Source organism: Mobula hypostoma, chromosome 22 (genome assembly GCF_963921235.1).
Source record: "Mobula hypostoma chromosome 22, sMobHyp1.1, whole genome shotgun sequence".
Classification (NCBI taxonomy): Eukaryota; Metazoa; Chordata; class Chondrichthyes; order Myliobatiformes; family Myliobatidae; genus Mobula; species Mobula hypostoma.
The window spans coordinates 33327446-33354358 of NC_086118.1; the positions used below are offsets into that span (position 1 = coordinate 33327446).

Genomic DNA, 26913 nt, shown 5'->3' on the forward strand with positions numbered 1-26913 from the left:
GTTTATCTTACGCAGCAAGATGTCTAATGACTCACAGCATGCACATATTGAAAATGAGTTGTTTTGAAGATGGCGTCCACACTCCAATTTCAACTTTTGCTTCCGTAGTGTCAGTATTCCTGGCCTGGGGAAGAGTGCACACATGAAAATCGGAAGATGTTACAGTTATCCATTCAAATCCACACTGCACATTTCACTCAATGTGCTGATGGCGTAGAAAAGGAAATATATCCTTTTTTCATTCTGTAATTCTAGGCATCATGAAATAATGAGCCCTTTTGCCTACTCCTTGAGGCAAAAATGTGATCTGAGCAGAGGCCTCTTATTTTAGGCTTTTTCAATATCTATTTGAATCCTGATTAACTATATAATGGAGACCATATTAATCTTTTTCAATTTTTCCTCTCGACATTTATCCTACCACCTCTGCAGGAGGAGGGGACTTGAGGGAAATCTGTTCAGTGTCTCTTTCCTATTACAGACAGACAAGGCGTGGTTCCCTTTGTCTTACCACTGACATACACGTTCTTTCTAAAGTTTCTAGAGCAAAGTGACATCTATTTTTAAAATGATATTAATAAAATATACTAACATTTTTTATGGACAAACAGAATTGTTTTAATGGCTTTGATTAATCAGATTTTATAACTGGCGTCCAGTTGGCTTTCAGACCTCATACTCAGCAAACTACCCAGGATGCAATGCAAAAGGATACACTTAGGGATGGTCCATAAGCTGTACAATAACTACAATTACACAATTCTCTTTCATTTCAATAGAAGCATGGGATATAAAGGCAGCGAAGTGGGATTAAGAAAAATTCCAAGGCATTCAATACGTACAGCTAGAGCAAGAGGATTACTAGGAGCTGGTTAGAACCACTCAAGGGTAAAAGAGAAGGCATGTTCCTGGAGGCAGGTGATTGGACAAAGACATAAATGAATACTCTGTGTTGGTATTTACCAAGGATAAAGACATGGAGGAGAGCGAGACCAGTATGACCTCCTTTCCATAGCCTTGAAAACTTTTGTTCTTAGATAGGTACATGAAAGTGCAGAGGGATTTGGACATTGGGTTGGAATCAGCTTAATTAGGTGTCTAATTACTAGTTTAATGAGTTTGGCACAAATAAAGAGCCAAACGGTCTGTTCCTGTGAGGTACTGTTCGATGGGAGGTCATACTGAGTCTCAATAATTTTCCAGCCTCAGTTGCAGTCTTGTATTCAATTCTGGTGACCACATTAGAGGTAGGATGGGAAAACATTAGAGAGGCTGCAAATAAGATTTATACATATGGAGTGACAGGCTGTAGCTACAAGGATAGAATAAAGGAGCAGGGAATTGTATCAGTAGGAAAGACAAGACTAGGAGAAGATTTGAAAAATTGTACGAAATGATGAGGAGTCTGGATAGAGAGTTCAGTGAGAGATTGTTCCCATTGTAGATGGCTTGAAGACTGAAGGTATAAACTATAGAGGAAGAACATTGATAGTGATATGAGGAAGTAGTTTTGTGCTGAGGAAGGATCTTTTGTGGCATCCAAGAAGAAATTGGATAAAATATAGTGAGAAAATGTTGGCATGGCTGTGGAAAATAGGCCAGGCTGGATCTAGTAAGGTGGTCTGATAGACAACCAGCATAGATGCAATGGGCTGAATGGCTTCTTTCCATGCTGTGGTCATTCTATAACTCTATTATTTAAAGATCTCAAAGCGTAGATTCCATGATAATTTTCACCATGATTTCAGTCAAAAACTATTGTGACAATGTGGGCAGAAGTTATTGACAGGATATTACTACCATCAATATTTTAAGAACAGCTTCTTTCCCTCTGCAATCAGATTTCTGAATGGTCCATGAACCTTTGAACGCCATCACAATATTTGTCTTTTGCAGTACTTATCTATTTTTGTAACTTACTGTAATATTTATGTCTTGCACTGTACTGCTGCTGCAAAACAAAAAAAGTTGCCCTGTCAATGACAATAAATCTGATTCTGATTCTAATCCCAGAAATGCGTCTCCTTGAAATTACCCTCCCAAACACTTACTGAAATCATCTGCTCAAATCCTGTCTCTCTGAAATCTGCCAACCCAAACTTCTGCCTCCACAAAGTCTGTCCCCCCAAAATGGAAGTTCCTGAAATTTTTGCTTCCAAAATCTACATCCCTTACATCACAAAATAACTTTTTTTTGACTGCTGTCATAATCTGTTCAGTGGTCCAAACAGACCCAAATTGTCACAAATTGGTAACTTCAGCTTCTTGAGTCACACACACAAAGTGCTGGAGTAACCCAGCAGGTCAGGCAGCTTCTGTGGAAAGGAATAAATAGTCGACATTTCATCAGGACTGGAAAGGAAGGGGGAAGAAGATAGGAAAAGAAGATGGGCGGGGGGGGAAGGAGTGCAAGCTAGAAGGTGATAGGTAAAGCCAGTTAAGGGGAATGAATTAAGAACGTTACGTGGAAAATATAAAGGAGGCTGAAGAAGAAAAAATCTGATTGGGGAGGAGAGAGCACCATGGAAGAAAGGGAAGGAGGAGGGACACTAGAGTGAGATGATGGACAGGTGAGGTGGTGAAGGGTTAAGAGACTGGGGAAGGGAAAACAAGAGAAGGGGATGGTGGGGTGGAGTGGTTGCTGGAAGTTAGAGAAATGGATGTTCATACCATCAGATTGGAGGCTGTCCAGAGAGAATATGAGATGCTGTAAATAAGTAAATAAATAATGGATAGGCCTCCTCTACAGTAAAGATGAAGCCACACTCAGGTTGGAGGATCAACACCTTATATTCTGTCTGGGTAGCCTCCAACCTGATGGCATGAACATTGATTTCTCAAACTTCCGCTAATGCCCCACCTCCCCCTTGTACCCCATCCGTTATTTATTTATTTATATACACACATTCTTTTTCCCTCTCTCCTTTTTCTCCCTCTGTCCCTCTCACTATACTCCCTGCCCATCCTCTGGGCTTACCCCCCTCCCCCTTTTCATTCTCCCTAGGCCTCCTGTCCCATGATCCTCTCATATCCCTTTTGCCAGTCAACTGTCCAGCTCTTGGCTCCATCCCTCCCCCTCCTGTCTTCACCGATCATTTTGGATCTCCCCCTCCCCCTCCCACTTTCAAATATCTTACTAGCTCCTCTTTCAGTTGGTCCTGACGAAGGGTCCTGGCCCAAAAAGTCAACTGTACCTCTTCCTAGAGATGCTGCCTGGCCTGCTGCGTTCACCAGCAACTTTTATATGTGTTGCTATGTGTGTCACTCTGGATTTCCAGCATCTGAAGAATCTCTTGTGTTGATAATTTCAGCTTTGTCCTTTTTCTCCAACTCTTTACATACATGGTTGAGATTGATAAATTTCTGGTCACCTGGAGAATCTAGATATGGGGGTCATCTGGCTGGCAAGTGGACATGAGATAGAGGATCAACTTTGACTGTGCTAGATAATGATGCACCTTTAGGGGCCGTGATTAACCATGCAACTTAGAGTCGCGGAGTCATAGAACTTCTATTTCTTGAATTCTTAGAGCCACTGGTAGTGTAAACCATTCATAATGTAGTGCATCAGTTGCCAAAGTCAACAGAAGTGAGCAGAGTTAAGTAGCTGGAGGAGCTGTGAAGTATGGAATGTTTAATTTCTGGGACCAGCCATTAGAATTTGCATCTTGGCCTTTTTGCTTTCTGCTTCCCGCTGTTTCTGACAAAGTCAAACCTCTTCGATATGAACAACTGGGCAGCATTTCGATTGTTGCCTGAAACAAAACAAAAATTTGCTGGTGAAAGCTATGTATTTGAGAATCATGCCTATTGGATTTTCTGCTCTCACAGAGACTGGCCTGGACATACTATAGGGATATGTGATGTACTGAAAACACACCACTTTACAATGGATATTAAAGGGAAAAATAATTGTGATGCACAGTATATTTAGTAAAGAACAAACTTACTTTAATAGTATCTTTCATCTTGCAACCAATTAATTACTTTTAAAGTGCATTTGCTGTTGTTTACTAGGCAGACACATTAGCCAATTTGTACCCAATCCAATACAAGGCAATGAGATAAATGATGAGTTAATCTGCTTTAGAGGGTTGGCGGTGTGGATAAATATGGGCTTCTCTTCTGCTGATGTTACTTTCCTACAAATGCAGCAGAGGTAATGATCGTCCACGGGTTAACTGAGCAGCAGAACAGGCTCGACGTGCTAATTGTCATGCTCCTGCTCTTTTGACCAAGATACTAGGGCAGCTCGCCTGTTCTTCAGTAATGCAGGGAGATATTTAATCTCTACCTAAGAGGACCAATATGTCTCCAATTTAATGTTACATCTCAAAGATGGATAACTCCAGGAATGAGCGGATGCAATTATGAGAGATTTGAAGAATAGAACTGTGGCCACCAGAGCAGAGAAGGTCAAGAGCAATCTAATAAAGGTGCTTAACGTGTTTGAAAGGATAAAGAGGTAAGATTATTTTTACAGGTCAGCCAATCAGAAACCTAACTGTACAGAGGGGAGTGGCAGAATGGGGGATGCTGAGCTCCACTAATAAAGGCAAATTTTACTTTGCACAAAAGAAGTCATTTTCCGCACTCCACCAGTCAACCACCTAAAGGCCAGTTGGTTATTGGCTTCCTATTTGACCGGAAAGGTGTAGGTCAGATAACAGGAAGGTTATTCAGAACAAAATTCATTTTTGTCTTCCTTGTCAGCAAGCTCATCTCTCCTCAGAGCCGTTTGAGTACAGAATCCTTTGAAAGTGTCAACTAAATCTCATTTTGCTGCACAAGGCTGTAGCCTGTTCCATAATTTAACAACTCTTACTGTGAAGCAGCACCGTGAGGAACATGTGTGTTGCTATGAAATAATGAGACATGAATCTTGCACCAATGATCTGTTGCGTTGCTGAGTGTTTGATGATCGCCAGGCAGTTCCAGTGAAATGCTGAGCGAAGGTCATTGACTTCTGCGAGAAGTAAAAGGAAAGACAGTAGTCATCCCAGCATCCTTCCCAACACCTAGTTCAGTGTCAAACTGAGAAAGGCCAAGAAGCTAGTCGATTGGCATCTCCGTACCAGATCTGCTGTTGCTCCAGTGAAGTTTCAAGATAGGGGGAGAAACAGATGTAGCAGTATTTAGAATCACATGCCTATAAACTCATCTCTGCTCAATGGTGCTAACATTGTTTTAAAATTGATTTCCGGGGAATGAAATTCAGAAACATACTGATGCGTCTGAGTAGTATATTTAACGCTATTACAAACAGGGCTGAATATCTAGGCAAAAGACTTTACAACACTGACTATCATTCCTGTAGTGCTGTGATGGTCTTTCAAAGACCTGACATATAGTTCAACGCAACTTTTCCTGCTTAACTTTGCAAACCATTCCACTACAACTACATGCCCAATGTCTTTTCAAAGTTCTTTGGAACTGTATTCCAACATACTTTCAGATAATGTCTTGCAGATCAGAATAATGGGCAAATCTTCAGTTCAATCCCTCACTGCAGCAGTTGGACATTCCCACCTGTTTCAAAAGGGTGACAATCATACCAGTACCCAAGAAGAACAGGGTAAGCTACCTCAAAGACTATCACCTGGTTTGCACTCGCATCTACTGTGATGAAGTGCTCTGAGAGGTTGGACATGGCCAGAATCATCGCCTGTGCCTAATCAAGGACTGGACCAGCTGCAGTTTGCCTTTTGTCCCTATAGGGCTACAGTAGATACAATCCTATTGGCTCTCCACTCAGCCTTAGATCACCTTGACAACAGCAATACCTTTGACAGGCTGCTGTTTATTGATTACGGCTCAGCATTCAGCACAATCATACCCTCAGTTCTGATCAACAAGCTCCAAAACCTGGACCTCATTACCACCCTCTGCAACTGGATCCTTGACTTCCACGTCAGGAGACCACAGTCAGTGTGGGTCAAAATAGCATATCCTCCTTGCTAACAATGAAAACTGGTGCACGTCAACACTGCTTGCTTAGCCTACCGCTCAACTCTCTTTACACCTGTGACTGTGTGGCTACGCACAGCTCAAACACTGTCCATAAATTTGCTGATGGCACAACTATTGTTGGCAGTATTTCAGATGGTGATGAAGAGGCGTACAGGAGCAAGATAGATCAGCTGGTTGAGTGGTGTCACACAACAATCTTGCTGCTCAGTGTTAGTTAGACCAAAGAATTGATTGTAGAGTTCAGGAGGGGGAAATCGAGAGAACACACACCAGTCCTCGTGGAGGAGTAAGCAGTGGAAAGGGTGAGCACTTGCAAGTTCCTGGGTGTCAACATCTCTGGAGATCTATCCTGGGTCCAACATATTGATGCAATTACAGAGGGATGGGCGCCACAGTAGCATGGCGGTTAGTGTGACACTATTACAGCTCAGTGTGTTCCAAAGTCCGGAGTTAAATGCTGGCGCTATTCTGTAAGGAGCCTCTGTACATCCACCCCGTGGAATGTGTGTGTTTCCCCAGCTACTCTGCTTTCCTCCTTTAGTCCAAAGACACACGGGGTAGGTTAATTGGTGATTGTAAATCGTTCCGTGATTGGCATAGGTTTAATCAGGGTTGTGAGATTGTTGGGGCGGCGAGGTTTGAAGGGCTGGAACATCATACTCTGCACTGTATTGCTAACTAAGTAAATAAGACAGCTCAGCGGCTGCATTTCATTCGGAGTTTGAAGGGACTTGGTACGTCACCAAAAACTCACAAGGTACTACAGCTATACCCTGGAGAGCACTCTAACTGGTCGCATCACCATCTGGAATGGAGGGGCCACTGCAGAGGATTGGAAACATAGAAACATAGAAACATAGAAAATAGGTGCAGGAGTAGGCCATTCGGCCCTTCGAGCCTGCACCGCCATTTATTATGATCATGGCTGATCATCCAACTCAGAACCCCGCCTCAGCCTTCCCTCCATACCCCCTGACCCCCGTAGCCACAAGGGCCATATCTAACTCCCTCTTAAATATAGCTAATGAACTGGCCTCAACAGTTTCCTGTGGCAGAGAATTCCACAGATTCACCACTCTCTGTGTGAAAAAGTTTTTCCTAATCTCGGTCCTAAAAGGCTTCCCCTCTATCCTCAAACTGTGGCCCCTCGTTCTGGACTTCCCCAACATCGGGAACAATCTTCCTGCATCTAGCCTGTCCAATCCCTTTAGGATCTTATACATTTCAATCAGATCCCCCCTCAATCTTCTAAATTCCAACGAGTACAAGCCCAGTTCATCCAGTCTTTCTTCATATGAAAGTCCTGCCATCCCAGGAATCAATCTGGTGAACCTTCTTTGTACTCCCCCTATGGCAAAGATGTCTTTCCTCAGATTAGGGGACCAAAACTGCACACAATACTCCAGGTGTGGTCTCACCAAGGCCTTGTACAACTGCAGTAGTACCTCCCTGCTCCTGTACTCGAATCCTCTCGCTATAAATGCCAGCATACCATTCGCCTTTTTCACCGCCTGCTGTACCTGCATGCCCACTTTCAATGACTGGTGTATAATGACACCCAGGTCTCGTTGCACCTCCCCTTTTCCTAATCGGCCACCATTCAGATAATAATCTGTTTTCCTATTTTTGCCACCAAAGTGGATAACTTCACATTTATCCACATTAATACTGCAGAGAGTTGTAAATTTGGACAGCTTCATCATGGGCACCAGCCTCCCCAGCATCGAGGACACCTTCAAAAGGCAATACCTTAAAAGGCAGCATCCATCATTACGGGCACCCATCACCCAAGACATGCCCTCTTCTCATTGTTACCATCAAGCAGGAGGTGCAGAAACCTAAAGACACACATCCAACATCTCTGCAAAAGTTTCTTCCCCTACTCCATCAGATTTCAGAATGCACAATGAACACATGGACACTACCTTACTAATCTTTTTTGCTCTCTTGGTGCACTACTTAATTAATATTTTATATATATTTCTTATTGTAATTTATATTTTTAATTATTATGTATCGTAATGTACTACTGCCACAAAATAACAAATCTCATGACATAAGCCTATGATATTAAACTTGATTCTGATTCTGACAGATATTATCACATCGGTGGAAGCTTTAGAAAATAGTTCAGGGAAACTGAATGAAAAGGCTGCCTACAAAGGACTTAGGCTATATTTAAAAGAATGTTGCTGCTTACAGAGCTGTCTCTTAAATCTTGACACAAGCAAACTACTGAAACATCTGCCTCCTCAGCTACCTCCTGCTCCATTGGTTGAAGAGCCTGAAGTTTCTACGTATATCAGCCTCATTAGTCACCTCAGAACCCACAAAACTGATGTGGGTGTAAGTCATCCTCAATCCCAAGGGACTGCCTCAGTAAAATATTGGACAACACTGGCCTTTGTGAACTTGTGGAACTGTAATTGCTTCATTCCTTTACTGATGACACGAGACCACACCAGCAGGCATAGATATGACGGCAGCAAGTTTAATGTGACCATATGAATTTATCATGAACTAAGAAGCTGGCAGATTTTTGATGTAAGATATATGTATGTACATGGATATATCTTGCATGACACCACTGCACAGTGAAAAGCATCAAAATACTTTAAATTCTGTGACTGTGTGTGGTTTATCTGCCAGTTCATTTGAAAGCTCTATGAATTTTTTCACTGAAAAGTATTTGATTCACACCTCTTCTATTTTAAGAAAATTACGCAGCTTGGTTGTTACCACGGGGGAATAAATTCAAAAAGTGGTAGTCACAATGAAGAAAGTGTACATCGGTTCGGTGTGGGAAAAGTGATCTTTATTAGGTCAAAGGTAAATGTTTGGAAATTGTACAATCTTTCCAGCTGGGCACAGTTTTAGGGATTGATCATTCTGGACTTCATGAGTTAGCTGCATTTATAAACCTTCTTAGCAGAACTGACAGTTGTTCAACCTCAGCCTTGGCCTACTCCCTTCATGGCCCCTCATATCATAAACACGAGATTCTGCAAAATGCTGGAAATCCAGAGCAACACACACAACATACTGGTGGAACTCAGCAGGCCAGGCAGCATCTAAGGAGAGGAATTAACAATCAACATTTTGGGCCAAGGCTTTTCATCAGGACTAATATCTTCTTATTTTTCCATCACCCAGGACTAATCAAGACCATAGTATTCCTCCCTTTGCACTAGGGTGATATATTTTCTTCTCTATGCTCTCTGTTTAGATTGTAATACATAGAAACAAATATTAGTTGCTGAAATTAAGATCATTATAGTACAAAGAGTTGAACTGTGATCTGTGCTGCTGATGCCAAGACTATTTACAACCATCCAGGAGATGAGGAAGATCTTCATTTCCTTCATATGAACTGAAGAGGGACTAACAGCTTGATTTGAGGATTAGAATGGATTAGATGTTAGGCAGCATTTCAGGAAATGATGAATCTCTGGGATGGAGGTACTGATTTTTTGCAATTCTCCAGAGAAAGTTGGAATCGTTCTCAATCTGGGCAATGATTCCATTTATAAAGTTCGAGTAACAGATCTATATGATCTCCAAGGCTTGTTCACGCCAGCTGAGGGAATAAGAGAATGTTGATTCCCTATGTGCTCGGGATGTTCCCCTCCTGTTGTTACCTTCAGTGCATTAGAGATGGGGAATTGGAAATGTCCGGTTATGGTGCTGCAGATATCATAGAAGTTTGATGGACAGATAAGTTCTTTCCTGGCCATTAGTTTTGTACTCATGTTATGGAAGGGAAACCATCCAGGGCCAATCTGTGGTGCCTATTGCTAATTTCACTACTGCATGGTACTTCCTTCATGAGTGGGAATTGGAGAAATAAGTCCAGATTTGATTTTATGCTCTTAAGGAAAGGGAATATATTTCTGCAATGGTACAACCACATTTTTAGAGGAACAGGTGTTGTTATGTGCTCAGAAAAACACACAAAAAGGTGGAGGAACACAGCAGATCAGACAAGATCTATGGAGAGGAATGAACAGTTGTTGTTTCAGGCCGGGATGTGTTCTATATTTTATCAGAGTTGCCATATTCTGTGGAACTGCCAAAACACCATTTGTCTGTCATAATCACAGTGGCTACATCTAGTAGTTCTGATCTGATTAGAACCTTTCATGTTTTTTAGAAAAGGTCATATTCAGTATATATTGTTGTTGGGATTAGTTACCTGTCCCACAACTCAGCTGCTGCAGTGTTAAGTCCACCTATGAGGGCTTGGATAAATGTTCACAGATGTTTACTGGATATGTTCTTGATACATCTCTTAATGGAGAATGCTGAGTTTCCATTCATCCCCTGTGTAACTTTGTTAAATGACTGTGTGGAGCATCAATGTTGCATTACACCCAGCTGATAGTTTACACTTTGGCATACAGATGACAATTTATTTGATAGTTCAATGCAATTATCCTTTCTGTTAAAGCTACATTTTAAAAACTAGTGCCCATAAAGATTCATATGACACCAATCTTCAATCAGAGAAAAATGAATCTGCTGCCACTTGGCCTGATGTGTATCTAAAAGGATTGTCTGGTAATAAAATGACCTAACCAACCTTTACTTCGGAAGCATTCCTTTCCAGTTACCATGAAATGGTTGATTGGTTTCATTTCTTTAAAAAAAATTGTAATGGACCTCACTTAAACAATCTGCAAGCTGCATTTTGACAATAGCAATCATTAAGAATGAGGCTCAGAGGTTTCTGTCTCTTCACTGCTGTGTTCTTATGTGTCAACTAAGCACATTCAGCCTACTGTTACTCTAGCAGAAAATAGAATTCATGGACTTTTCACAGCAATTAAAATGCAAGTTTCGTAGTAATTAGCCATTTATGATAAAAGTCCTTATTATGTCCTGACAGAAAAGACGCGAGATTGCAATGAGTATCTCAACTTGTCTCAAAGGGTTCATTAAGATTTAAAACATAATACAATAATTGGACAGAAGAATGATGCCCTCAAAAACAAAATGAGGAGAGAGAGGAAAAATATTAATGTTACAGAAAACAAAAGTTTTTTTTTGTTTTAGCAAAAAGAACCTGTCTGAATGGATCAATGAGTTTTATGTTTGTAAAGGCCCATTTCTTCTGTACTCTTGGAAGACGGCAAAGATTTGGTTGTTTGATGAGATTTACTGTCGTCAAAGCCTTGTGCAATATTTCTTCACCAACCTTGCTTCCCACGTATAAGTCCTTTTCCCTGTTTTTATTCCAACATTGTAACTACCTGTGCAAAGCCCTATAAGGGTGGCAGGGGGGAGGAACTAATAAGTTTCTTTCAACATTTACATGTGAAACTATCAAACTATTTAAATATATTTTCCCAAAAAAATTGCTGTTCAACTTGTTATTTTAAGAACCAAAATCTAAATGGCCTAAAAATGCTGCAAGATATAATAATGGCAGTGTTGTGATGTTTGGCTTGCTACCTGATACAGCCTGAGTTTGCATTCATTTTTGAGTCCAAATTTTGCAGTGGAGGCCAGAGCTTTGAGATGTAACATTACCTGGATGTGTGGGATGATGATTTCCCAGCACTGACTGTCCCCTCAGCAGACACGGGAGAACATAGTTCCCCATTACCTGCCTTGCCGGTAGGTCCTAGGAGAAGGAATGTGGTATCAACTACAGGAGGAAGAAAACAATTCTAACACCATTGTGGCCGGGTGAACTATATTTCTGTAAATGTTTCAACAGCAAAGCAAACAAAGCCAAATTCTGACCTGTTGACTCCTCGCAATAGCACATGTGAGTACCTTCACCAGGAAAGCTCCAGCAATTCAAGTCACCTCACCCCAACCTTCTTAAAATGAATTAGGGATAGCCATTGGGTTCTTGAGGTGTTCACATTCAACAAATTCCAAAACTGGACCAGTGACCATTGATTTATATATGGTGAAGGCCTGAACCATTCCCTTTTGTGAAGCAATCAATTCATAACAAGTTATTTTGCAGCCATTGTGCCTCTGGTTTATATATTTGGGTTTGGGTTAAAAAAAACTAACCCCTGGAATTTGGGATTAGGACTAATACCTGGGCATCTTGAATATGGATCACCCATTTAACATCAATAAATGGGTAAAGATCTTCAATGTGGGAAATTTATTTTTAACTAATCTGTTTCACAGCATATTTCCAGAAATCCTTGTTTTTCTGTTGTGGAATCACTTCCTATACTATTGTAATAAAAATGGCAAAAGGTGCAAATGTAATTGAGTGCAAAAGTAGTTCTGGAAGCTGTTACCGTTTTATGGGCCATTTTTCTGCCACATTTGTATTCACTTTATCAGAAGTAGTTGTTGAATCCTGTACTGTAATCATTAGATTAGAACTCTGGCAGCAGCATTAATTCCAGCCAAAAACAAGACTGTTTCATTCATTCACTCAGAAATTCACAAATTTCTCAAATTAGAGATATGATCTGTTGCTCCTTTCACTTCTCTGATTTGTTTAATCAACACAATTAATCATCTGCAGGAACTTATTAGTGAAGGTATTAATGATGTGTTTGATGTAGGAAAACAAAACAGTATTCAGTAATGAAAATGTATTCAGGAGTTCCAAATGCAATATTACTGTGTTTTCTGTAAAGTCTGTTTGTTGTACCTTTAACTAAAAGGTTTATTCATGATGAAATATTAAACATTCTTACCTCGCAGTATATTAGAAAATTAAATTTAAAAAATACAGAAGCAGTTCTGGAGACTATAAAATGTCGATAAAATACTGGCACTGAAAATTAATTTACAGAGAACAATATTCTGTAATTAGGTATAAAAACTAAGGAAATAAAAAAAGATTATGTCTTTTAATCACTCTTCCTCGCAATGCTCGGTTATGAGCACAGTACATTAATGTTTGTTTAATGAGACTACCTGGATAAAATTACTTCAGGAGAAATATCCTTAGCAGCATATTAGTATTATATATTTCATTTCTGAAATGCACTGGTATTTCAGATCCAACAAAATGAAGTAATTTTTAACCTCAGAAAAAAAAGCATGCACGGAAGTAGGGAGGTTGTTTGGAGAATTACCCAGAGGTCACAAAAGCTGGGTCAAGGGAGAAATTGGAGTTAAACTTGGATCACAATGGCTGGATCTGCAGATTGCTTTTAAGAAAGACCCAGGGAGCAGAGAAACCTTGGAAATAAAAAGCCTTGAGCGTAGAGACTCTGTCACACTTTGTTGCAACTGTTAATAGAGTTTCCACAAACTAAACAGTTTACTTAAATATGATTAAGTTACTCAACTTACTCAAAGCAACTTACTCGAACACCAGCATCTCGATCTCTTTATAATAACATCTGCAAGCTGCATTATTGCGGTATATTGTATGTGCAACAAGAACCAAAACCCAATATCTCCATCTGGAGCTAGTTATTGCCCTGTGTTTTTCATTTCTGTATCACATGTTTAATGCTCCATTTATGTTTTGTACTTGTTGTTCTTTATTAGTGCCTTACTGAATATAACACCAAGCTTTTTCATAAATAAAAGTAACTCTCAAAATTGTATGTTCATGCATTAGATATCAGCTAGAAAAGGAAACCTTCATTGGTTTAAACCCTACAGATTTCTTTGAAATTAACTGTTATTTTATAGAACCACTTAAACATCAACAGTCTGCCTTGGTATTCATTATTCCACACATACTCTTCCAAATGGTCTTATGGTTAAAACCATACCCAATTAGTAATGGATGGACGTGAGGTGGATTGAATGATTATGTCTCATCTACGAGCACAAGCTCGTATAATTATGTTCTATCAGCTCCTGAGAGTGTGCTTTCCTTATCTCACTTGTTGCCATCATGTTTGCGCTCTGTTGATTTTCTTCCTTAAAAAAATTGCCCCATATTTGACTGAGAGTTACTTTCTAATGTTTTGAGGCCGAATAAGTGACTTACGATTATAATTACGCCTGGATCGTATAGTATTTTTCACTTGTCTAGACAAATTTTGGGGTACTTTTCTTTAAATCTTGTTTATCTCATGGATTTAAATCTTTTAATTTTAATCTTATAAAAGACTCATGCAAGCACCTTCTCTCCTAATTTAGAGTAAGCTCATAAATATAACCCAAATGTATACATTCATATGGAATACATTTTACATTCTTAATAATTAAAAGGTTTTTATGGTTTATCCTGAAAATTTAAAAAAAAATTAAGTCATTCTGCTTTAATTAAATGAACAAATAAATAATTACCTGACAAATTTTAAGAGAAATTTACACCACTTTACTTCTGTTTTGCAGAGATACTCCTATTATCAATATAATTCATCTTCAAACCTATTATTAAACAGAACAGAACTGAATACTGAGATATGGTTTAATGAGGTGCAATACCTCTCCTCACACGATGCTTCCATGTTGAAATTTCCTGTACAGACTAAATTTTCTGCTTACCTTCAGCACAAAAGATAGGTTTGCAAGGAAGCTTTTCAGCTCTGTATGAGAAGAGTTGCTTCTGAAGTTTGTACAATGTGATTTTTAGTATAATATTTCTAATAACTGTCTCTCTTGTCTCTTAACAGCAATTTGGTAAAATTTTAGACGTTGAAATAATTTTTAATGAACGGGGATCCAAGGTAAGCAATACATTTAATTTAATTCATGCAAACTATTTCAGTAATTTTAAGACTGTACATGTGTTTTGAGTATATTGAACAGAACTATTAGGCACATAATACATTATAGTATAAAGTAATTCTTCATACTAGATAGAATTCCTATTGGAACGACTACATGTACATGTGTATATAGCAGGTAGTTTTGCTGTATCAATAATTTCCTCAGGATTATGTGTGCACTGTAAAATAAATGACCAATGCGTTCAATTGGGAATCAAATATATAAACATAAATCTCCATTTGGTTATGGATTCTGTGCTCCATTTTAACCATCCACTGAGTATTTTAGTGATGCCCATTGAAAACATAATTGTGAAAACTGTCTTGGGTGATCTTCCAAGGTACATAATGTAAAGAAGCTTAATCACTGTATAGAGTTAAAATTGCAATAGGTCAGTAGTTGCATCCCGCTTTGTACTATTACAGACTGAAACACTAACATGACATCTCTTTCAAAGGTGTCATGAGCAATTTCTAATTCGATAAAACAAATATTGCATCACATTCCCTTCAAGATATTTGTCCTTAAAAATGGGGAGAATGATGTCAGTGAGCTGGACTCAGTGATCCCTGAATGATATGCGGGAGTGATATCATTGCAAACCTGAAAATAGCCTAAATTGGACGATTAAAAGAAATGCAGCAGTTCCTTGGATTAATTAATTCTCTTTTTTGCTTTTAATTGTTCATATATATTCACGTCATAAAATTAAACCAATAATGCTAAAGTTCACACATGCCAAAATTTGCTCTATCCTTGGAAATTAAATGAGTCTGATCACATTCTAATGAAAAATTACGTAGACGATCATCTGAGAATGTTCAGCATCATGGACCTCGAGTGCTCTTTAAGTTGGTCTGTTATCTTTAAAGAGTTGTGGGGCAAAACAGCAGGTTTAAAATGTGTGAAATAGCAGGGCTAGAGGATTACTATGTGAAGCAGAAGGGAAAGAGGATTAATTCAAAAACAACAGGTTTTAATAGATCAGTGGATGAAGCAGCAGGTTTAGTGGGTTAATGTGCAAAAGAGTAGGCTTAGAAGGATTAAAAAGACAAACCAGTGCTGCTAATAGGAACGGGACATGGTTTGGCATCAATACCAAACCAAACTCACTCTAGCCCAGCAGTAGGACACAGAGTGATAGAGCAGGTCAAACTGGAAGCTGATGATTACGATTGATCACTCACCCTGTGGTCGCCATGGTGGAGTGGTAAAGTGGAGGACTGGCTGGAGTCACGAGGGAAAAGTCTATTCAAGGATTAGAGATTTTAATTGTTCTTTTATTTGTCTTGCATTCCAGGAAACTAGTATCCATTAGTGTTTACCATGCTGATTCCAATGCATTGGTCCTAGACCCAGATTGCATTGGGAATGAGAGAGCTGAACTTGTAGTGGTAGTACAAAATGACAGTTAGCATTATCTCTATTTTATTAAATTCTCTCCCCGAATATTCCTTCATAACTACTTCAACTTTGGTGTTATTTCACTATCCTCTTATCCATTTTTATGATTACTTCTGCTATCACTTTATTATGCCAGCTATTACAAATATTTCTGCTATTTTGCTATTTCTAAGTATTGTCATTGTCAGCACTGTTTCCTAACTACAGCGACTTTGCGATGAGATCTTTTCACCAGTCGTACACGACTCTAATCAAGTACTACTCCATCTATATGTTAATTTTCTCACTGTGCTCCAATAGTTGTTTTCAGAAATTCATGCCACAATGTGACAAACAGTTTTCAGTTTTAAACGCGAGGAAAACATACTGAGTTTTAATAGATAATGGGCCAACAACTAGTCCCTTTGCTGGTGGCATAACTATCACAATGAAAAAGATACTCATTGTGTATAAATCTTTATGTCTCAAGGATGATTGCCTGTTAACCAATGAACCAGTGTCTATAATATGCAAGAACAGAAATCAAAAGGCTGCAATCTTTCTGGTCCCAATATAGTAAGACTTAACCGCAATATTCCAGGACCATTTGAACATATCTAAAGTTTTAATATGCCTTTTGCCAACCCTGGGACAATATAATAACTTACAACTTAATGGAATCATAAAAAAATGTCACCAGAAGGAAGCCATTCATCTCACCATTTCATGATGGTAAAAAATGCATTAATGACATATCCTACATTCTATTTCGTGTTGGTAATGGCAAATCAAGTACTTATCATAATACACTTTAAATGTATTGAATGCTGCAGGTTCAACCACTCATTCATGTGGTGGTGTTCCACATCCTTTGAGTGAAAGAACCTCCCTTCAAGTTCCCTCAAATCCTTTTACCTTTCATTTGCATCTTTGCCACTAGCACAGATCTCTCTACTAATATGTCCTGTTTTCTCACTCTGTCCAGGCCTCTCATAATTTTTTACACTTTGGTTCAATCTCCTCTCCTTTTGAGTGAGTTTTCCATTTGTTGCAAGATGCCCATGTGTTTGTAATCAACCAGCATCTATTTTAAATCATGAATTAATTGGAAAACTATTGCAGCATGTCCCTAAAGCACACAAAATGAATATAAGATTCCTTTTTATATTCTTGAGAGTTTTTGACAGTACATTGAAAAAACTGTTAGTACTTTTCAAACACAATTTTCTAAACAATGAGTTCAGAATTTATAAATAACATATTTAGCCTGCACAATGTGTGATCTAGATTGGATCTATTAGATCCATTGACTCCTACATTTTTATTTTAATACTGGCCCACTTTATTTCTAATAATATGATTGATGTTCCAAACAGTCAGCATAGAAGTTATAACATCCTTTGAGCAGAGCAAGGATGACTGGGAACAGGGCCTCAGTGTGCATGTGCAATTAATCAACCTGATTCATCGCTTTATATGATTGCTGCTATCTGACAAAGTCCTGTGCACTTACTTCCCTAATGTGCCACTGATTTTCACCACAGACCACCTAGTTTCCACCCTAAACTTTCTTACCCTGCACAATTAGAATCAGCTTGAGAAAACTTCCAAATTCACAATTCCACTGAAATAGGTGAAATTAATAAAAAGATTGAAAAAGAAAGAAAGAAATAGGTGATTGCTGTTTTCAAGATAAACACATAGTATCTTTGGTACAAAGTAATTGTTATTTTCTGATCTAACTGTTATGTTCATGTCGTATACCTCCCAAAAGAAATAGTCACTGAGAACTAATCTAATTTATTTGTGTCAACATATACCATGCATCAACAGATGATGATCAGAAATAAAAACCTAAAAGTCCACTAAGTAGATGAAAGCTATGTGAAGTACGCTTTCCAGTTAAAAAAAATCCCTTGAAAAGATTAGCACAATGCTTGAAGGACTAAACTTGTTCGAACAATTTAATTTGCAAAAAGGATACAAACCTTCTTATACACAGGAAATGCACTATGCATAATTACATCTTAATCTATGATGTAATTATGAATACTGGAATATATTTTTAAAAGTCTTAACTCAACTATTTTTCGAATGACCTTGTTTCTTTTCTATTTGTGCAAATCTGATATAATTTTATTTGTACTCTCTGATGATAAAACTCACAGTACAGCAGAACCTGGTTACAAAAATATATTAGATTGATTACTGAAGGGATGAGCTAATTGTATTTAAATATATAGAGATTTTAAGTATGCCATTCTAATTTCTACAGGTTAACATTGAAACAATGTTACTTTTCACTATGGAATGCAGTTGTGATCTTGAAGCCTCATTAACTTATCAAAGTCACGCAAAGTGGACAGTGCAACTTTATAAGCATCATAAACAAAGATGAAGTTCTGGGAGCTTGTAGTCATGTGCTCAAGACTACAGAATATTTGGTTAGATTATGGCATTTGTTCAGCGGACAAAGTGAACCGTTAGTACTATTTTCAAGGAAAGCATGGAAGACTGTATACAGAAGAGCAGCCACTTGTCTCACATGCGTATTGCTGAACAGTTCTGTGTCAGATTTTCTGAAGGGTTGTCCTAATCCAATATTGTGTACCATTTCCAAGTAATAACAAAATTATCCAATTGCCTTTTAAAGCCTAATACTTAAAACATTTTGTATTATCTACCCATGATGTGACAGAGGAACTAACTGATCCCAGTCCATCATTTTACCATCTTGTCAACTGAAGTTCACTCAGCTGATTATAGAAGCAAATCTAGTGATAACACCAAAGAAAGGATTTAAAATAAACCCCTGGTAACACCCATCTTTAACTTCTTCCACCTTTTTAAAGAAGCATACAAAAGCCATTGTTGTTGTTGCTATATTTCAACCCTGACTGTTAAGTGGAAACTTTAATTAACTAGTTTTAGTTCTCCCTTTGCCAAAACCCAGGGAAAACAGCTGCCCTCACCAGTATGAAATCTGAGAAAGTCTGCAGATGCTGGAAATCCAAAACAACACACACAAAATGCTGGAGGAACTCAATAGTTGGGCAACTTCTCTGGAAATGAATAAGCAGTCCACAATTTGGGCCGAAGGTTTGCTTAGTTCCTTTAGCAATTTTTGTGTGTTCGTTGCCAGTTTTAATGTTTTTCATATCACAAGACAGAGATGAGATTTCATATCTTAAATTGGACTTGATGCTGTCCTAAAGTTCAATTTGTAAAGACATTACAAGATCCTACAGGCAACACATCAGATTTAGTCCTGCGTTGTCCCCCATTAATAATGATACCTATTATCAAAAGTGACATTATCCTTTCCTTGATAATATTGGCAACTACAGGGTGATTAAATCTATACATGTAAGGCTGATTTAAAATATAACAACAAAGGTAGAAGTAACAATATAAAGTAGGTGGTCAAATGGCATGGTACTTTCAGCATTTAGGAACATCAATAGCATGGTTAAAAATAAATATATCTCAATTCTGTGAAGTTTTCAAAATCTCTTTGCTTACAGCACTAATTAGCAACTGTTCAGCTCATTGAAACGGCCTGAAAAAGTCTGGTGGTGTGGGGTATATTTAGTGCGGGGTGGGGGGGAGAGGAGGGGATTGAAATTATTTGCAGTGAAGTGAGAACTGTGGAGAGCCCTTGGCTTTCCTAATCACTGTTGTCAAGTTTTGGGTTTCACAAAGCCAATATCTTCTCAAGTGATTCAACACTAGGCTTCTTTAGCGGGCTGAACTATTGTCATTCTTCCATTCATACAGTGCGCCAGACAGGATATGCTCCTCAAGCCTTTACAAAGGTGGAGAACTGTCATCTGCAGTCAGTTCCCTGAAAGATTTTGATCTGAGCAGCATGATAAGTTTAAACTCAATTCCTTTTTTGTTCAGAACTGCAGCCCACACTTTGTTGTGATTCGCAGACAATGTCCATGGTGAGGCTTCACCCTGTACTTGTGGATGAAACTGACACATAGGCTTGCCTATTGAGTCTCTCCTTCGTTCATACTTTCAAACACAGAGGTACTCAGCTGAGCTAGTATTGCCAAGGGTATAAAAAGCAATGGGAGCTATGTATTTATCTGGTACCCAATATAAGACAAAATATAATTTCACTTCTGCCTATGTTCTTCCATGGCTGGGCCACACACAATGTAGAATGCTATTACAAAATAGGAAATAAGATCTTACAGAATCATGTTTCCTCAAGTCTTTCAGCTATCTAATGGCCTATCTCTACCAAATAATAGCCTGTCTAATTCAATCCATATTTGATAAATTAAATTTACATCATGTTTTTTTATTTAATTTTATATAGTTTCTCTATAATTTTCCCTAATTTTATATAGTTTCAATGGATGAAAAAATCTGGGAGTTGGAAACTGTTGATATCGTATGATCACTGTTGAAGTTTGCAAAATGCCCCAAAGCTTGATGTGATTATATTTCAGTTCATAAATAACCAAACTAAATACTATGCTGTTACATATCAGAATTTATTTCTCTGGTTACGTTCCAAAGGAAGGACTGCAGTGTTAAGAAACTTCTGAGCAGGGGTTGGGCTGAAAATCATCCCACTCCAAGTTGGCTCCTTACATACTCCAATGGTCCTACTTTTACCTGTGGTAGAAATAATTATCCAGTACAAGGACCTCAGCAGGCATAATTACTGCAAATGTGTGAATGACCTAGTTATATGTTTTCAATTGGTCGACCCATCTCTTTCACTCTGAGATTTCCTATCTTTTCATTCTCTGAGGCCTGGTCGTTCTGTGCTTCTGTAGATTGAATTTGTAACCTTGCTGTTCTAGCTGGTGTACTTGGCACATCAGGAGACAGTCGTATTTTCTGTATAATCATATGCATGTCTCTCTTTTCCTTTTCTCTTACCTGCATGCAGGGATTTGGTTTCGTAACTTTTGAAACCAGTGCTGACGCGGACAGGGCACGGGAGAAATTAAATGGAACAATCGTAGAAGGCCGTAAAATAGAGGTGCAGGTCCAATTCTTTCTCTTTTCCCTCCTTTGATTGTCCACTTCATCATTTTCCATTGGTCGGTTAGTGTGTGTTTTCCATTTCTTCCTCTCTCATCTTCCATATCTTCATATGTTGTGTGAAACAGGTGACTTAACAGAGGAAAGGAGTCACAGTGGTCTTCCTTATTCTTTCTTTGCTGAGGATGCTGTAGTATTAAAGGTGATCAATGTAAAGAAACGTATATGATTCTGCTGATAATGACTTACTAGTCAAGTAACTGTGATTTAATAAAATACCACTCCCCATGGTATATCTGAATGTTAAATTCTGGAAAATCTGAATTTCATATGGACAAGGTATTATTCAATTTTTGTAAACTACTGATGCTAATAGGAATCAAGTCTATGGAATTAAAAATATGCATTATCAAAACAGAATATAGCCACTTTGTCCTTTTACTATTTATGGTGATGTCATTTCGGACTGTGTTCAAACCCTTCCTGTGCTGGGGACAATTGAAATGCCCACTGCCTTGATTTCCAAAAAAAAAATGTGATTTCATCTAACTCAGCCACTTGCTTTGCTGAGATGATGGAGCAAGTGATGATTCAGTTAACAGTATGAGGGAAGCTTTTTCCACAAAGAACGTACTTCTGCAATTGTTCAAAGCTATCTTTACTGTAATGTTTTGTTGTTGCTCATTCCCATTAGTTTCTGTGTCCACTTTACAGTTCATTAATGAACTCAGATATTAAATGAATCCTGTGGGAATTAGCCTTCAATTCTGCAGCCTAAGAAGAATACTCATTTTCTTCAACTTGAAATTTGCCAGGCTTAGGTGCAAGCATGAAAATTATAAATGCCTGGGGCTTTAGGGCTGTTTCCTTTACTGCATCACAGTGCTGGAGATTTCTGAAATACAACGGAACAGTATCCTTGCCATTAATGATAGATTAAAACAATTGCAGAAATGAGATATGTTCAATGTGCTACATGCATCTACAATGTATGGGTGTTGGCACCACAGAAAGTATACTTAACTATGAGACGCCCTTAAGATTAAAATAAACATGCTCTCTTATGTTATTTGCTAAATCATAGCAGTTTTTATTGAAATCCATACTGCTTCAAATGATATTGACCAGTATGTGCAGCTACTCAGAGTGAACAACCAAGTTAAGGTACCAAAGTTATTTTAAATGTTTATTATAAAACTGTATACTTTATCGTTCAAGTTATCAGAGTTGGAGTCATAACACTGCTCAGAACTATTGACAAGCATAAATATAAAATTACTCATTTGTCAAAGCTGTAGGCATGAGAAAATAAAACACAACAGCCGTGGTGTCGTCATAAATCAACATTTAGATTTTGAAGTTTGAGTAGATTATGTTACAAATTATATGTAACCTGAATAATCTTTGATTTCTTTCCTCATTTTAAAACTGAATACTTTGGAAAAATTTTCATATAAAGGTTTCACATGAGGAGGAATTTCTTTAGCCAGAGAGTGGATAAACTGTGGAATTCATTGCTACAGGCGGCTACGGAGGCCAAGTGTTTGAGTTAATTAAAGTAGATTCTCAATTAGTCAGAGCATGAAGGGATATGGGGAGAAGCCAGGAGATTGGAACTGAGAGGAAAATTGGATCGGCCATGATAAAATGGCAGAGCAAACTCAATGGGGAAAATGGTCTACTTCTGTTCCTATATCTTATTGTCCTATGGTCTAACTTCACTAAGTATGTTCCAAATACACTTTTCAGTCAATGGGGTATCAGCATGATGAGCACACATTGGGGATAAGGCTGCAATAGCTGAATGCACCCACTTCAGCAGATTTCATTGACTTTGCAAAGAGTGAAATTTGTCCTCTGAATTTCTCAAGTGCAGAACAGGCTTTTCAATTCTTGAGTGGTCTAGAGTGAGTAATGATTCTGATTCAGTGCTCAGTACCTGAAATACACTGCCTAGGCTCTTCAGTCCAACGTCACAAATCCATGCCATTTCTGTGCACTTTCCGATAACTCTTCTCATTTACAAAGTTCATGCCATAAGCAATATATCACTTCCTCCTTTCGCTTATTTTCATGGTAAGCATTTTCTAAGAAAAGCCTTGCTTAATATAGTGGGAGGCAGGTGCTTTACAGTGAAACTATTTCGTGGTTACTCTAAACTGGGGTAGGCAACCTTAAGCACAAATGATTTTCTAGCATGCGTTATTCATTAATTTGAGTCCAAACATAACTGGAGGTATTTAAATGGATAATTCCCATATTTCAAGTTTGTTATGGCATTTATCTGGCCCACTGTCCGCTCATTAATACACGATCTGGCCCACAGAGGCAAAAAGGTTGCCGACCCCTGCTCTAAGATCTCCACTGCTGCCTTTATTGGGAAGTTTTATTTTTCAAAGATGTCAAGAGGCTGTAATTTGTTTCTTTTTAACTTTTCCATTTGTTACTAAAATAATGCATTTCAGTTCAACATTTTATCTCACATCAAAGCATAAAATGTTAATTGAAACATATATCATTATGGAGCATTTTGCTATCACAATCACTGAATACCTAAATCCTGTTTTCTTAACGTTTTATTGTTTGTGGAGGAGAATAAAATGTTCCACATCAATCAAATTCTTAATTTCTTTTATATCCTTTCACCTTTTATTGAATGAAAAAGATTGTACAGTTGTCACAAATTGAATCATTCATGAAAAATTCAATTATTCCATATATGTTCTGGTTTGCCAATCTCCCATGAATAAGATAGCTAATTCCCTCCTCCTGCCACCAATCTGGTTCCATACATGCAGGGAGAGGTAAACTCTTCTCCAATTGATTATTGGCGCTTGACCACCACTGGAACTATACTACGAAAAGGTAGTGTATCCTTAGGCACCTATCCCAGAAGTTAAAGGATTTCCACCCACTTAATGAGAAAAATGCAGACAGTTAGTAAGTGGGCTGTCGTTATCATTTTTTATGAACAGGCTATTTTTACAACTGCCACTCTAGCTGGAGCCCTCTCCTTTAGAAGAGTAGTTTTTTCCCCAACAGAACAATGGCTTTTAAAATTGAAATTTAAAAATTTTTAAATTAAAATTACTTTGATAGGCTAGGCATGAAAAAGATGGTTCCACCTGGGGAAGGTGAAAGTTGGTGACATGAAAATTTAATAGTCACCAATAAATCAAAAAAGGAATACAGTGGAAACTTTGTTTTTAACCTATAGCTTTGTTGATATTTGGAACCTAATACCACATAAGTCACTCTTAGGAAGAAGGTGGGTAGGTGAAACTAGATAAGTATACAAGGGAAAAAGTAAAAGAAGGAACTGTTAAAAACAAGAGAAAATCTGCAGATGCTGGAAATCCAATCAACACACACCAAATGCTGGAGCGACTCAGCAGATCAGGCAGCATCTATGGAAAAGAGTAAACCGTCAACACTTCGGGCCAAGACCCTTCATCAGAACTCAGTTAACAGGGTTAAACAGAGGCTTGTACAGATCAGAAGCATGGTTAAAGTTCAAATGGAATGAATAGCTAGTTTTGGTTCTATAAATCCAATGTGCCTTTATGTTATATCAAAGAAAGATCCCTGAGGCCATTTACAATAACAAAGTAAGAACCATAGATGTCCTGGTAAACCAAGAACTCCCACTTAATTAATTAGAATAGTACAAATGTTCTGATCAGTTTGCAGGTGAATTGAGCGTAAAGAATGCGAAGACACTTTGGTACAACAGACACTCTAAACAATAAAAGATTAAGGAGCACAACACCTCCTCTCTAGAGATTACATATGGTTTGGTATTCTGCCTAGATTATATTGGAGTAGTTTGTTAAATGCATGTGGAAATGACATGCAAGAATATTGGAATATATTAATATTAATATGCTTGTTGCTTTTTGATCCTTTGCTTTAAAGTCTTTGTAAGTGATCAATGGATCATGTTATCCATTCCATTATAAGAACCCTGGTGGGCTGTTTAATGTACTGGTTTTTTTTTAGCAACTATCATGGTCTAGGCAAACATCACCTTGAATCTTGAGAATATGTGACAGCCCCGATAAAGTGATGAGAAACGCAGCTTCATAATTTCTTCTTGTTGGTATCTTCAAAGGAATTTGGAGCACTGGTTTGGAGGCGTTGCACAAGAGCAATGATTAGATTGAAGACATCAGAAATGTCATCAGCTAATCAGGAGCTTTAAGTGGTAGCTTTTTAAATGGTAGCATGTAAAGTCAGTGACCGTGTTTCAAGGGCACATATTTTTCAGAGTAGTATAGAGATGCCCTTATTATCTTTCATATTTTTTTAAAGATTTATAAATGTATTATTTCTACTCATTGCTGTTCCTTTATTTGGTAAAAGTAAATAAATTATACTGGCTATAGTAATAGCTTCATGCTAATGCATTGCTTATTATTCCAATGACCAAATTAGAAGAAATCACAAGCTATAGCATATAATATCTTCCAACAAACCTAACTAAACTGGCAAGGTTTTATTTTCTTGATCCTTAGATGTTGTATTTGACATATTTAAATACCAGGCATTAAACGTATGGTTTGATTCATAGAGGATGCAAGGATTTTTTTCTAGGAGCAACTGGTGATAATGAATTCAGTATAAAACCTTTAGAAAGCAGCGATATATAACTGTTTAATGCCGTCTCTCAATAGTACTCTAAGATATGCCCAAGATTGGCTCCAATGAATGTACTGCAATACATTCCATCTGTCTCTCATTTGCACCATAATCTATTGTGACAAGATAAGCTTTGTCAGCTATCACTGTCACTAGTTTATGCAAGCAGTCCACAATGTAAGAGAACTATATTCATGAAGTTCAGCTTATAGACCAGATTTCAAAATAATTAAAAATCTTTCATGCTTATGGAAGGCTAATTCCCCAAAGTGTTTTGATTTTAATTAATGCATAATTCAGGGACACTTTTGCAAATTAGCTCTGAACGCAAAAATTGTTCTTTTTTCTCATCGCTGGTTAATGTTTAAAGCAACTGTGTTGATTTTGAAACTATGTGTCAGAAGCTGAACTTACTGGCATGTGCTTTTTATGCATGACTTGCTCATAGAAGTTACTTCAAATGTTAGATTATGATTGCAATCATATCTCAATAGATTCGAATCATCAGAAAATTGGAATGGGCCCTTCTGAACTTGATTCACCTAATCATCCTAATGTTTGCTTGGCATCAGATGCACATCTAATGACATCATCTAGTGCACAATAGGCATTTTCACATTCACCAAAAGAAACTGGTTTTTAACGGAGCAACTTATAGCCTGCATTTTTCACTCACAGTGAAACTAAACATTTGATATGTCAACAATGAGACACAAAGTTTAGGCTCCCATTGGAATTTTATGTTTTGCCCAAAATTTTTGCCACTTTGAATTTCATTTTTGTCCACAAGTATCACATGAATAGGTCATCTTTGCACATCAATGCAATCAGTAGCACAGAGGTCGATTGGCCTGGTATAACTCGGAGAGGTTTGCAAACAACAGAGACTTGCCATTTCTCCCTCATTCCATCAGTGTTACATCTCTTCCATTGGTGCCATTTATGGTGTTGGACAAAGTCTCCCAAACAGAGTGTTCCTTAAGGTCTGACGTGCATCCAATGATCTATGAGCTGTGCAGGTGTTGGGAGACATGTAGGTGACTTTTCTGTAGGTGTCCTCAAGAGTTTATTTTTAACCTTGCTTTCACCAATATCATATTTCTTTTTCAAGTTATCCAGTGAGGCATGACCACAACCCACAGCACCAAAAAAGATGCACACAACTTTCCATGCAATCAACTTTTCAACCCCAATATTTTAAAGATATTTGTGGTGTTGGTAATATATTTGGAATTGCTCGACAGAGGGAAGTTAATG

General features: G+C 38.0%; 1 protein-coding gene across 15 annotated transcripts in view; it reads left to right on the forward strand.

The window, feature by feature from the left end:
- rbfox3a (RNA binding fox-1 homolog 3a) overlaps positions 1 to 26913 on the forward strand; it is a 1578835-nt gene that overhangs the window by 1476516 nt on the left and 75406 nt on the right. For all 15 annotated transcript variants that reach the window (XM_063074393.1, XM_063074392.1, XM_063074398.1 and 12 more), the window contains 2 exons: positions 14532 to 14585; positions 20924 to 21016. In XM_063074393.1, the coding sequence (XP_062930463.1) occupies positions 14532 to 14585; positions 20924 to 21016 (147 nt within the window). The remainder of the gene's footprint in view (positions 1 to 14531; positions 14586 to 20923; positions 21017 to 26913) is intronic.